Source organism: Hyaena hyaena, unplaced genomic scaffold, assembly GCF_003009895.1.
Source record: "Hyaena hyaena isolate Hyena2069 unplaced genomic scaffold, ASM300989v1 scaffold_378, whole genome shotgun sequence".
NCBI lineage: Eukaryota > Metazoa > Chordata > Mammalia > Carnivora > Hyaenidae > Hyaena > Hyaena hyaena.
The window spans coordinates 261,271-275,361 of record NW_024081009.1 but is presented as its reverse complement, the minus strand read 5'-3'; the positions used below and the strand labels follow the sequence as shown (position 1 = coordinate 275,361).

The following is a 14,091-nucleotide window of genomic DNA, read 5'->3' as shown; positions in this document are numbered from 1 at the left end:
AACTTATGTATCATAAATTTTGTGCGTCTCAGTTACACCAGCTTATCTGATTCTGAAGTTTATTGCCCTTGCCTTACAGATGATAGAACAATTGGTCTGAATGATTTGCTGAATGCCATCAGTTGCATAAAGAGTAAGTTCCAAGCTATGACAAAAGGATATTGTAAATAACATCTTCATATTTTGTTATTGGTGGAGAAAAATATTTCCCCTTCACATATGTTTCACTGCTTTCATATGTGTACTTTTATGGATGCTTCTGAACTTGGATGAACAGTATGTAATGTATATTTACATACCAATTCCCATAATATTCTCAGTAGTTTTTCCCAAAAGAGTTCTTCACCATAGTAGTAGATATCAAGAGCCAAAGAACTATTCCTTTTCCCCACAAACCACACTCCCAGAAATTTATCCTCTGGCAATAATTTAGCTGAACAAAAAGAGAAAAAAAATCTCTACCCAAAGACCTTCAGAGAAATTTGAAACAGCATAAATATCTAACAGTATAGGAATAACTACATATACTATGGCCTGTTAGGCCACTGAGATATCATGTGTTGAAATGTTAACTGTAAAGATTACATGGTAACTTGGAAATATGTTAATGACATAATATTAGGTTGGAAAAACAGAATACAGAATGGTGTGGATATTAGATTTCCACATAGTAAAAGTACAGCATTATTGGCAGAGGCCAGAAATGGCATATGAAAAACTACACATGGTTTTTGTGGTAGGGTAGCAGAAACATAGTTTTCCCTTTTTATATCAATCTTTAATTTTGCTGCATTATTTTTACAATGAATGAGAAAAAATTACTTCTTTGTTGAGATGAATAAAATTCTTGGAATGCATAGTGATCAGAGAAACTACAAGCAAATATTTTTAAATGAAAATAAAATGTTTAAGACTGGTCTATAGAAAAACACTGAATTTTCAAGCAGGGTAGGAGAACGGGTAAAAATAAAGCCAAATCCTTATATGTAGCTTAATTTGCTATGGATTTTGCAATAACTCACCAGTCAACTCCTGACCCATGGTGTACTTTCCGTTTTGTAGCCGCCAGAATTAAAGACACAGGACTTTTTTCTGACCTGTTAATTCTGGGTATTCGTGAGCAATAGTACCTATAAGTACAGATAGCAATTTTGATCCTTTATAAATAGTTCTATAATATTTACATAAATTATTTCTTTATTTTTCTAAGGAGAGGTGATTGCTCTCCAGGACTTAGATACCTTTCTAGCAAGTAAGGGGATTGAGCTCAAAGAAGATGACAAGAAGTCGCTGATGCCTCATTTGACAATTAAAGGTGAGAAAAATTCTCTTGTCTTCCCAGAAGTGTGTCTTTGTTATCCTGTATATAAAATCCTCAGAAATGATCCTTCTCTCTCTTTTTTTTTAAGTTTATTGATTTTGAGAGAGAGAGAAAGAGAAAGACAGCGATCAAGGGAGGAGGAGGGGGTGGGGGAGAAAGAATCCCAAGCAGTCTCTACACTGTTAACTCACAGAGCCCAGCTCGGGGCTCAAGCCCATAACCTAAGGGACCTAAGCCCATAACCTCAGGACCTAAGCCAAGATCATGACCTGAACCAAGATCAAGAATTGGACATTTAACCAACTGAGACACCCAGATGCCCCTCCCCCAAGCCTTTTATTTTTTTAATTTATTTTTCCCCCATCCCTTTTAAAGATCAACCTTTACCTGGCTCTTCTGCCTGATAATTATGATCATCCACCCCCTCATTCTTTTCTCAACCCTCTTTTTAATTGTCTATAAGAAGCCACTTCTGCTTCCTTGCTTCACATTCTTTGAATCCTTGCAGTTGGCTTCCTCACTCATATAGCCGTGACTCTACCGAAATAGCCCCCAGAATCCAAAATCACTAATGACTTCCTTTACCAGCTTCACTTATTCAAGATTCCCCGCATGGGAACAATCGAGGGTTTATTTCCGTCTTCTCAGTTTTAGCTCCTTCCCTCCCTTGGTTATATGGCTTCTTGATGGTTGCTTTAGTCACCAACTCTCCATGACAGTAGCTCTCAAATTACAGTCCAGGGACACCCCTCTCTTTTGGTAGGTCCATTAGTTCGAAACTTTTTTTTTAAATGATCTGACGCTTTTTAAAATACAATTTTTAATGTTTATTTATTTTTGAGAGAGAGAGATAGAGAGAGAGAGAGGCAGAGCACAAGCAGGGAAAGAAAAGGCAAAGAGAAAGAGGGAGACACAGAATCTGAAGCAGTCTCTAGCAGAATCTGAAGCAGAATCTGAATCTGCTGACAGCTCAGAGCCCAATGCCAGACTCAAACCCATGAACTCATGAGATCATGACCTGAGCCAAAGTCAGACATTTAACTGACTGAGCCACCCAGGCACCCCAGAAACTATTTTTAAAACAACACTAAAACATTATTTGTCTTTATCATTCTCATTCACTCACAAGCATACAGTAGCTTTTTTAATAAGCTACATAACATATCCACGCAATATATCTGAAAAACCTATGAAAATATTTCTTTTCTGACTACCTAACTCTATGAAGCCAGATTTTCTTCAACCAAAAAAGCATATCACAGCAAAGTAAATGCAGAAACAGTCTGAGAATCCCAGCTGTCTACTATTAAGCCAGACATTAAAGAGATTTGCAAAAATGTAAAACAATGCTATTTTAGCTCAGGCTGCTGTAACAAAAATACCATAGACTGGGTGGCTTATGAACAACAGAAATTTATTTCTCACAGTTCTGCGGCCAGAAGTCCTGGGATCAGGGTGCCAGCACGGCTGAGTTCCGGTGAGAACACTCTGGGCTGCAGATTGTCAATTTCTCATGGTATCCTCACAGGGCAGAGAGCACAGATCAGCAGGCTCTCTCCTGACCCATGTGGGCACTAATCCCGTGAAGGTCTGCCTTCATGGTCTCATCCTATTTTAATCACCTCCCCAGAAGCCTGCCTCCTAATACCATCACGTTGCTGATAGGATTTTTTTTAATGTTTATTTATTTTTGAGAGAGAGACAAGAGTGTAAGGGGTAGGGGCAGAGAGAGAAGGAGATACAGAATCTGAAGGAGGCTCCAGGCTCTGAGCTGTCAGCACAAGAGCCTGATGCGGGGCTTGAACTCACAGACCTCACAGACTGTGAGATCATGACCTGAGCCTAAGTCGGATGCTTAACCAATTGAGCCACCCAGGTGCCCCGATAGGATTTTAATATATGAATTAGGAGGGTTGGGGTGGGGGTGGGGGGGACACAAACAGTCAGTAACACTGCCTTTCCCACTAAATGTTAATGCTTTAATTTTTCATTTTCAAATGATATATATTTTTCATTTAAAAGTATGTTAATGTGTACTGGATTTATTATTGCTATTTTAAAATATTTTTTAAGGGTGCCTGGTGGCTCAGTCGGTTAAGCATCCAACTTCGGCTCAGGTCATGATCTCATGTGCTGACAGCTCAGAGACTGGAGCCTGCTTCAGTTTCTATGTCTCCCTCTTTCTCAGCCCCTCCCCCGCTCACATTCTGTCTCTCAAAAATTAATAAACATTAAAAAAATTTTAACATTTTTTAAATTTCTCAGTTTTAATAACTTATGGTAATTATAACCCACCTAATAATGATAACCCACATAAACCTCTTGGAGGTTGTCAAAAAGTTTTAAGAATTTAAAGATGCCCTGAGACCAAAATGTTTGAAAACCTTTGTTCCCGGAATTATTTTTTGTCACCATTGTGTTTCCAGCTGCCTGTTAAATATCTCTTCCTTTCCCACTAGTACCTTAAGCATCTTTTGTGGGTAAGAGTGGACTTTTTCTTTAACATAAGATGCACAGGGCTGAGCTAATCAGACTCCTCAGGATGGCACACTATCATTATTGGTCCCACGGAAAGACTCTTTGTGTTTCATTTTATTATTTTCCCTTTTACCTCCTGTTTCCATTCCTTGCTCCTTCCCTCCATCATAGGTACAATCTCTTTTTTTATTTTTTATTTTTTGTCCTTGCAAACTTTATTCTTTTTCCTTGTCAAATTCTTACTTAAATTCTAGTTAGTTAACATATAGTGTAATATTGGTTTCAAGAGATACATTCTGTATTATATCTAATATATGTTCTCCAGTCTACCTTCCTCATGTTTATTTTAGATAGGGGTGTATCCCTTTATTTTTTTAATTTTAATTTTTTATTTATTTAAAAAAATTTTAATGCCTGTTTACTTTTGAGAGAGAGAGAGAACAGAGCATGAACAGGGGAGGGATGGAGAGAGAGGGACACACAGAATCCAAAGCAGCTCCAGGCTCTGAGCTGTCAGCACAGAGCCCGATGTGGGGCTCAAACCCACAAACTGTGAGATCATCACCTGAGCCAAAATCAAGAGTCAGATATCTAACTGAATAAACCACCCAGGTGCCCCATTCCTTTTTCTCAAATCAAAATTTTTAGCAGCCTATTGAAATATAGTTCACATACCAAACAGTTTATCCATTAAATAATTCGAGGGTTTTTAGTATTCACAGATATGGGCAGCTATCACCACAGTCATTCTAGAACATTTAAAAAAATTTTTTTTTAATGTTTATTTATTTTAGAGAGAGAGAGAGACAGAGTACGAGTGGGGAAGGGACAGAGAGAGAGGGAGACACAGAATCTGAAGCAGGCTCCAGGCTCTGAGCTGTCAGCACAGAGGCCAACGCAGGGCTCAGACTCACAAACGGTGAGACCAGACCTGAACTGAAGTTGGACGCTTAACCAACTGAGCCATCCAAGCACCCCTAGAACATTTTCGTCACCTACAAAAAAGGTGCTATGTGTATGCACAGGGTGCTAAGGGGAGGATTTAGCCAAGACTGGGTGTTCCTGGAGAAGACCCTAAGCTGAACATGTACAGGAAGGTGGTTCCAGCCAGAGAAGCACACTCTGTATCCTCAAGAGGACAAGTTCACCACCTCACCTGTGTTCGTTCTCGAGAAGTGCTTGTTAGGAGAAACCCCATAGCAGCTCCTTCTCTCCCTATTCCAAGTCCATGCACTTGGCCAACATATTCTCTTCATATCTTTGTTTCTAAAATGTCATCGATCTGAGTTTGGAGAAGATGCCGCCAGATTTGAGCCCTGGTTCTTTTTATAATATCCCTTTTCCACCTGTCACCTTTGGAGTGTCAGACCTCAAAACATGGAAAAGAGGAGCTGTATTGAAGAGGGATCTGTCTCACTGAAGAGTTTTCCTTTCTTCCATCATACTCACGGGAGGGAAAACTGAATGCAAGTCCCAAGCAAACCAGTTTCTCTTGTTATTCTAACTCATGGATGAAGTTCCAGCCTACTGTGTCATTTTAATCACAACTTTTATCAGTTTTTATGAGTTTTTATGTGACTCCCTCTGTATCTGATTCAAATGTTTTACAGGAAATGGAGAGGTTAGAGTGCATTTGATAATGAAGGGCCTGAAGAAGTTTAAACGTGAGTGGAAATTTATGATTCAGTTTATAAAAATGGATAATCTGGTGCTATGCTTCTATTTTTACATGTGACTTTTTTTGGTTATAAAAGTAATACATATTCATTATAGGAAAGTTCTGTTTTTCATTATCAAAAGTTTCTATAATGAAAAAATGAAAGAATGAGAAAAGAAAATTTTAATAATTCTTAATTATATCACCCAATGATAATCTATAATTTTTCTCACCCCCAATTTTATTTCCTTATACACACACAATTTTTGTGCATTTAGCTTTAAAGTCATACTTTCAAAGTACTTTTCCATTTTCTTTTTTTTTTTTATTTTTTAATGTTTTATTTATCTTTGAGAGAGACAGAGACAGCGTGAGCAGGGGAGGGTCAGAGAGAGAGGGAGATACAGAATCCGAAGACAGGCTCCAGGCTCTGAGCTAGCTGTCAGCACAGAGTCTGACGCGGGGCTTGAACCCACGAACCATGAGATCATGACCTGAGCCAAAGTCGGACACTTAACTGACTGAGACACCCAGGTGCCCCTCTGTTTTCTTATTAATATTAAAATTTTACTTATTGATCATGATCTGACAATTCATGGGTTCAAGCCAAGTCAGGTTCTGCACTGACAGCATAGAGCCTGCTTGGGATTCTCTCTCTCTTTCTCTCTCTCTCTCTCTCTCTGACCCTCCCCCATTTACTCATGCTCTCTGTCTCAAAAATAAACTTTAAAAAAATCTTACCTACAGGGGTGCATGGGTGGCTCAGTCCGTTAAGCATCCGACTTCGGCTCAGGTCATGATCTCATGGTTCGTGGGTTTGAGCCCCCCATCGGGCTCTGTGCTGGCAGCTCAGAGCCTGGAGCCTATCTTCAGATTCTGTGTCTCCCTCTCTCTCTGACCCTCTCCTGCTCATGTTGTCTCTATTTCTCTGACTCTCAAAAATTTTTTTAAAAACTTTAAAACATTAAAAAAAATCTTACCTACAGATTGGTATGTCTAATGACCTAAAATTCCTTTTTAGATGCCTGTGAAATTTACATTTTGTTTGCAGCCCTCTTAGCATATTTATTTTTTGTTTTTTTTTTGTTTTGTTTATTTTGAGAGAGATGGAAACAGTGCAAGTTGGGGAGGGGCAGAAAGAGTGGGGAAGAGAAAGAATCTCAAGCAGGTTCCATCCACACTGCCAGCCCAAAACCTGGAAGGTGGGGCTTGAACTCACGAAACTGTGAGATCATGACCTGAGCCAAAACCAAGAGTCAGACACTTAACCAACTGAGCCACCCAGATACCCTAGCATATTTATTTCTAAAATAAGTTTTCCAATGCCAAAATGCCACAGTCTCTACTAGAAATAATAAATGGATGGTTTGAAAATGATGCTGTGAAACTTACCCAGAGAGGCAAGGTAAAACTTGTCTTCTGTCCCCTTGCCCCCACACACAATGTCAATCTGTACTTATTCTTCAGTAATTTTGATTTGCTCTCTGCGCCAGCATTCTTCAATGAGAATGATTTTGTAAAAATTGATATGTCTTTGAAAGCCTGATTGTGTTTCAAAAAGAATTTAAGAATAATTTAAGGTGTTTTATGGAAAATCTACAAAATGAATCTTAATAAGAGAAGATAAATTTAAATTCTGGGCACCCACACTAAACATTTCCAAATAATTCCTGTTGTATTTTACTATTTGTAAAGAAAAAAAATCCTTTGAATAGGTCCCATTCTATCCCATAGATTGCTGCTTCTGTCACTGATGCCAGAAAACTTTCAGAAATGTCTGCTTGGTAGTTTTTAATCCCAGCAGGTAAAATCATGATGCTGAATTTAGAGACACTGGAAGTAATCCTCTCTGATCATGTATAAGATCAGTGTTCATCCATAAGCATTTATTGAGTACCCAAACATTATAAAAAAGAAAGAAATTCAGCAATTAAAAGGGACAAGCAAAGTTCCTGCTCTCAACAAGACTATTTTTTGACTCAATGTGCTCAATAAATGCCTCTTGATTGACTAATAAAGGTTCTAGTCTCCTGCTTTCAGATAATTGAAGATTCATTAACCCTAGCAGCCGTATTCTGCTATGACCTGTAATGAGCAGGTCATTCTCATAATAACCAATCTGAGTCACTCTGAAGAAGTAGTTATGTAAAACTATGTAAAACCCCAGAGCACACACGGGAGTTCTGCAAATCAGAATTGATTGTTAAAAACCTTTTACAAAGCTAGGAAAGCCCACCTTCCCAATCCTCCCTGCTTACTTTTCCATTATTCTTCCATTTCTTCTTTTCCCTGTTTTTCTCTTCTCCCTGTCTCCATAATAGATTATTTTTCTTTCATTCCTGCTTCTACTTGTTTTCCTAGTAGTGTTGCCTCTTTTTTTCTTTCATTCTAGTCTCTATTACACATAAATGTTTCACACGTCCAGCCTGCTGTTCCACTGCTTTCTCCACTACGTAAGCCCATTCCAAATATATTTTATTCTGTGAAGTCCACAGTGCAGTAAAGAAAATGTAGACATTTGAAAGTATGTTTCATCATTTTAGAAATTTCCAACAGTAGTGTATATTCCACTAATTCCCCAAATACTACTACTCAATGTCCACTTCTTTTTTTTTTATTTGGAGTTTTGTTTTATTTATTATTAAGTTTTTAATCTTAATTCCAATGTAGTTAACATACTGTGTTATATTAGTTTCAGGTATACAATATAGTGATTCAACGGTTCTATACATTACTCAGTGCTCAACATGATAAGTGTACTCTTTTTTTTCAACTTTTTATTTAAATTCTAGTTAGTTATAGTTGTAATAATGATTCTAGGAATAGATTTTAGTGATTCATCACTTACATGTAACACCCAGTGCTCATCACAAGTGCACTCCTTAGTGTCCATCACCTATTTAGCCCATCTCCCACCCAACACTCCTCCAGTGACCCTCCGTTTGTTCTCTGTATATAAGAGTCTTTTATGGTTTGCATCCCTCTCATTTTTATCTTATTTTCCCTTCCCTTCCCCTATGTTTATCTGTTGTGTTTCTTAAATTCCACGTATGAGTGAAATCATGTGGTATATGTCTTTTTCTGACTGACTTATTTTGCTTAGCATAATATACTCTAGCTCCATCCACATCATTTGCAAATGGCAGGATTTCATTCTTTTTGATGACTAATGTTCTATTGTGTGTGTGTGTGTGTGTGTGTGTGTGTGTATAGAGAGAGACAGAGAGAGAAAGTATATATATGTCATATCTTTATCCATTCATCAGTCGATGGACATTTGGGTTCTTTCCATAATTTGGCTATTATAAATAATGCTGTTATAAATATTGGGGTTCATGTGCCTCTTCAAATCAGTATTTTTATCTCCTTTGGGTAAATACCTAGTAGTGTAATTGCTGGGCCATAGGGCAGTTCTACTTTTAATTTTTTGAGAAAACTTCATACTGTTTTCCATGTCCACTTCTTAAGTTTTCTTTATAGATGTAGGTATTAAGGGAACAGATCTTATTTCTGAATATTGTATTGACATTTTTGTACATTCAAATATGTACTACCGATTATTTAAGTTTTCACTTACAAATTTCTGATAACTAGATATACTCCTTTTGTTAAATAACAGCATTTTTTACATTTAAGTATCTTTTCTCCAATTCTCATTTCACCATTTCTATTTTTGTCAGGAGCAAAAGTAAATTTCAGTTATTAAGCAAAATAACGTGAAAATGACGCTTCTGTATGAACAACTTCAGACTTGCTAAAAATTATATCATTTGATGGTAAACATTCAAAATTCTACACTGGGGGCGCCTGGGTGGCTCAGTCGGTTAAACGTCCGACTTCAGCTCAGGTCATGATCTCACAGTTCGTGAGTTCAAGCCCCACATCAGGGTCTGTGCTGATAGCTCAGAGCCTGGAGCTTGTCTTCAGATTCCATATCTCCCTCTCTCAGGGCGCCTGGGTGGCTCGGTTGGTTAAACTGTATCTCCCTCTCTCTCTGACCCTCCGCTGATCATGCTCTTTCTCTCCCTCAAAAATAAATAAAACATTAATTTTTTAAAAAATATTCTACTCTGCCCTGCAATGCTGCTTGGGTTGTAGAGTTCTGAATGATAATTTCTAACACCATACTTATTAGGGCTATAGAAAAACTCTAATATACATTTAGGAAAGAAACCTACTGTGTAAAAATAGTCTGCCTCTTGTCAAAAACAGAAATCTTCCAAGACACATTCCCAACCAAAATGGCGTCACATGCAGCATCCTACAATGTAACAAGATGCCTCTAGCAAACTAATGTTGTGAGTAAGGAGAAGAACCAAGCAATAGAGAAGAGAAGAATGAGGGGGAAGGGACAGAATAAAGATGTTTGATAGGTTTTTCTTAATTACATAGTATGTGTTTTGTGTTAATATTAATCTCTCCCTTCCCATAAAGAAAATACATCTACTTTATGGGTACTGCCTTCTCCATGATAAATTACTGCCTTCTCCATGATAAAGGCTACTACATAGCCTTCTCAGCCTAAAAATGTGCTACCAAAAACTTTTCCATGTTCCCATAACCTGCAACTGACCTTTCTTGATATTAAAATAGTACATTATTGGCTTTATCTGGCCAAACTAAACCAAACTTGGAGAATTGACCCATTATATCCAGCACTTTTCTCCTGATTTTATCTCCTTATGTATAAAAAAAAACCAAACTACCCAACATTGTGAGAGGGGGGAGAAATGAATCAGTACTGTTAAAGTACTTGTTTGGTTGTTGTCCTGGCCATAGGGTGGGGTATGGCAAGGGGAGGAGAATTTTGAAGTTCATATCATAACAAATATTTTATGCATGCATTTCACAAGAGAATTCACTAGAAAAAACGCACCATTAAATGGTATATACTTAGTGAACAGTTCATAACCAAAGCACAAATGAAAATGAAATGGGAAACAGGTCATCCTCCTCAAGTCAATAAATTTCCAAAGTCATTTCACTTCTTTTCATCCTAAAAGATGATAAATGAATAGTCTTGCCTTTGATGTTGACTCTATAATGGTTTTCAAAAAAATTTTTCTGGAGTTTGATCCATTAAGGCACCAAAAGAGTATGAATCAAGAGGGAGCGGTATCACCAACTCGGGATGGAGGGACACACTTGTGATGAGCACCGGGTGATGTATGGAAGTGTAGAATCACTATACTGTATTCCTGAATCTAATATAACTCTCTATGTTAACTAACTGGGATTTATTTATTTCTGAGAGAGAGAGAGAGAGCGTGAGCAGGGGAGGGTCAGAGAGAGAGGGTGATACAGAATCTGAAGACAGACTCCAGGCTCTGAGGTAGCTGTCAGCACACAGCCCGACACGGGGCTCGAACCCACAAAGTGTGAGATCATGACCTGAGCCGAAGTCAGTTGCTTAACCAACTGAGCCACCCAGGCGCCCCTTAACTGGGATTTAAATCAAAACTTTTGAGAAATACAAGAGGCATATCACCTATAACTGACATTTTCTTCACTTTCCCACCCATCTGAGAAAAAATTAAGAAAATTATAATATCTTTCTACTCTACTTTTTGAAACATCAGCAATGTATATAATTTTTACTTTTAATCTTGTCTTTAATCTTAATCCTTTCAGCAAAAGGAATCATGCCACTGCACAAGCTGATGAAAACTGCACATGATACTAAAGGTGAGTGCAAGGCCTGATGTGAAGGAATTTAATACTTTTACTCCTATGTTTCAATCCCATAGTCATTTTGTCAGTTACTATCCTCCATCTACTTACTGCTAGGTGACTGTATACCACCACCTCTCTTGTTTTTCTGAGTTCCTTTCGTTTTTATAATCCATACCACACTGCATCACATGTGATTATCAGATATTTTACATTGTTTTCTAATGGATTTATTTGTGATGAATTTGTTTTTATCTCTAGTTACTTGGTACCTTTTTTGATGCAATATACAGTGCAGTTACATAAAGCTGGTGTTCCTAACTCTGCCACTAAAGAGATTAATTCAACTCACTGGGCTTTAGTGTCCTTATCAATAAACTGAAAAAGGTGAATGGGGGTGTCTGGGTGGCTCAGTCGGCTAAGCATCCAACTCTTGATTTCGGCTCAGGTCATGATCTCACATTTCATGAGTTGGGGCCCCATGTCAGGTTCTGTGCTGACAGCACCAAGTCTGCCTGGGATTCTCTCTCTCCTCTCTCTGCCCCTCCCCAACTCACATTCATCCTGTCTCTTTCTTTCTCTCTCAAAATAAATAAACATTAAAAAAAGAAACTAAAAAATATGAACATTTTGAAAAATGAAAAAGATGAATAAGATTAAGATCTGTTCCTTCTCTTTTAGTTGCAAAATTCAAACTTTTGTGGTTGAAAGGATATGATAAGAAAATGAAAAGACAAGCCACAGAATAGGAAAAAATGTTTATAAATTATATATCTGATAAGGGTCTAGTATCCAAGGCATATATAAAGAGCCCTTGTAACTCAACAATAAAAAGACAAATAACCCAACTTTAAAAACATTCAAAAGCTCTAAATAGATATTTCTCAAAAAAAGATATAAAAATGACTAATAAACACATGAAAAGATGTTCAACATCATATGTCATTAAAGAAATGCAAATCAGGGGCATCTGGGTGGCTCAGTCGGTTAAGCGGCTGACTTCAGCTCAGGTCGTGATCTCGCAGTTCCTGAGTTCGAGCCCTGCATCAGGCTCTGTGCTGACAGCACATAGCCTGGAGCCTGCTTCAAATTCTGTGTCTCCTTCTCACTCTGTCCTTCCCCTGCTTGCACTCTGTCTCTCTCTCTCTCAGGAAATGAATAAACATTTTTTTAAAATTTTAATGCAAATCAAAACCATAAGATACACTTCACACCCACTTGGATGACTATAATAAAAAAGACACTAATAAGTATTAATGAGGATATGGAGAAATTAGAATCCTCCTATATTAATGGTGGGAATGTAAAATGATACAGCTGCTGTGGAAAACAATTTTTGACAGTCCCCAAAATGTGAAACCTAGTTACTGTATAACCCAGCAATTCCACCCCATGGGATATACCCAAGAAAAATGAAAACATATGTCCACATAAGAACTTGTACAAGAGTGTTCATAGAAACGTGACTCATTATAGTCAAGACAATCTGAATGTCCATCAGCTGATAAACAGATACACAAAATATGACCAGTCAGTACAGCTGTAACTGTTCAGCCATAAAAAGGAATGAAGTATGGATACATGTTACAACATTGATGAACCTTGAAAACATTATGCTAAGTGAAAGAAGCCAGACAAAAAGTCTACATATTATATCATTCTGTCTAAATTAAATGTCAGGAATAGGTAAATTGATAGAAATGGAAGACAGATTAGTGGTTACCTACAGGCAACCAAAGGGGAATATGGGAGTAGCTGCTAGAGGTACAGGGCTTCATTCTGGGTGATGAAATTTTGCTGGAAGTAGATAGTGGACGGTTGTACAACTTTGTGAATATACTAGCAAACACTGAACTCTCACTTTTTTTTTAAATGTTTTATTTCTAGGAGAGAGAGAGAGAGACAGCGTGAGCAGGGGAGGGTCAGAGAGAGAGGGAGTCACAGACTGAAATAGGCTCCAGGCTCTGAGCTGGCAGTCAGCACAGAGCCCGACGCGGGGCTTGAACCCACGAACCGCGAGATCATGACCTAAGCGAAAGTCGGACGCTTAACCGACTAAGCCACCCAGGCGCCCCTGAACTCTCACTTTTAAAAGAGTGGTTTTTATGGTATGTGAATTATATTTTAGTTTTTTTAAAGTACAGGACTGACCCAAAAAAAAATATATCTGCTGAAAAAACAGAAAAATGACAAATCTGCACCTGTGTGCTTGTCAAAATCTTTAAGTGGAAAAAATAAATAAGAAGTGGCCCCAATATAAGTCCCAACCCAAAGGCACTTTCTATCTATCCAGCGTACCTGTCTGTGGAACCCAGCTTATATCCTGGGACGATCAGCCCCACAGATAAATATCACACCAGTCTACCACTTCTTTTTTTTTTTTTAATGTTTTATTTATTTCTAGGAGAGAGAGAGAGAGACCGCTTGAGCAGGAGAGGGTCAGAGAGAGAGGGAGTCACAGACTGAAACAGGCTCCAGGCTCCGAGCTGGCAGTCAGCACAGAGCCCGATGCGGGGCTCGAACCCACAGACCGCGAGATCATGACCTAAGCGAAAGTCGGACGCTTAACCGACTAAGCCACCCAGGTGCCCCCAGTCTACCACTTCTAAGCTGGCTAGGATATGCCCACAAGTAAATTAAGTGATATCAGCGCTTAATCCCATTTGGTTCTGGTTAGATGATTATTGGTGCAACTAAACTTAATACATGCCCACCCCCTGGGATATTTAGTTTCTTGTATATACCACCCTATTAATTTTGATGACTTCTGTCACCAGTATTTACTCACAGATCATAAAAACTTGAATTTGGATGAACTTGTCCCACTTCTCTTGTCAGCTACTTTTGGGTAGACATACCATTTTTTTAAGTCTTTATTTTCTGTCCCTAGCAGATAGTAGGTATCTGCTGAAGGGATGCATGTATCCATTCATGTAAACAATCAGCTAAGTGTCTACCTTGGGCC

General features: G+C 38.2%; 1 protein-coding gene across 2 annotated transcripts in view; it reads left to right on the top strand.

The window, feature by feature from the left end:
- EFCAB3 (EF-hand calcium binding domain 3) overlaps positions 1 to 14,091 on the top strand; it is a 122,509-nt gene that overhangs the window by 70,418 nt on the left and 38,000 nt on the right. For both annotated transcript variants that reach the window (XM_039250638.1, XM_039250639.1), the window contains 4 exons: positions 80 to 133; positions 1,211 to 1,315; positions 5,410 to 5,463; positions 11,088 to 11,141. In XM_039250638.1, coding sequence (XP_039106569.1) covers positions 80 to 133; positions 1,211 to 1,315; positions 5,410 to 5,463; positions 11,088 to 11,141 — 267 coding nt within the window. The remainder of the gene's footprint in view (positions 1 to 79; positions 134 to 1,210; positions 1,316 to 5,409; positions 5,464 to 11,087; positions 11,142 to 14,091) is intronic.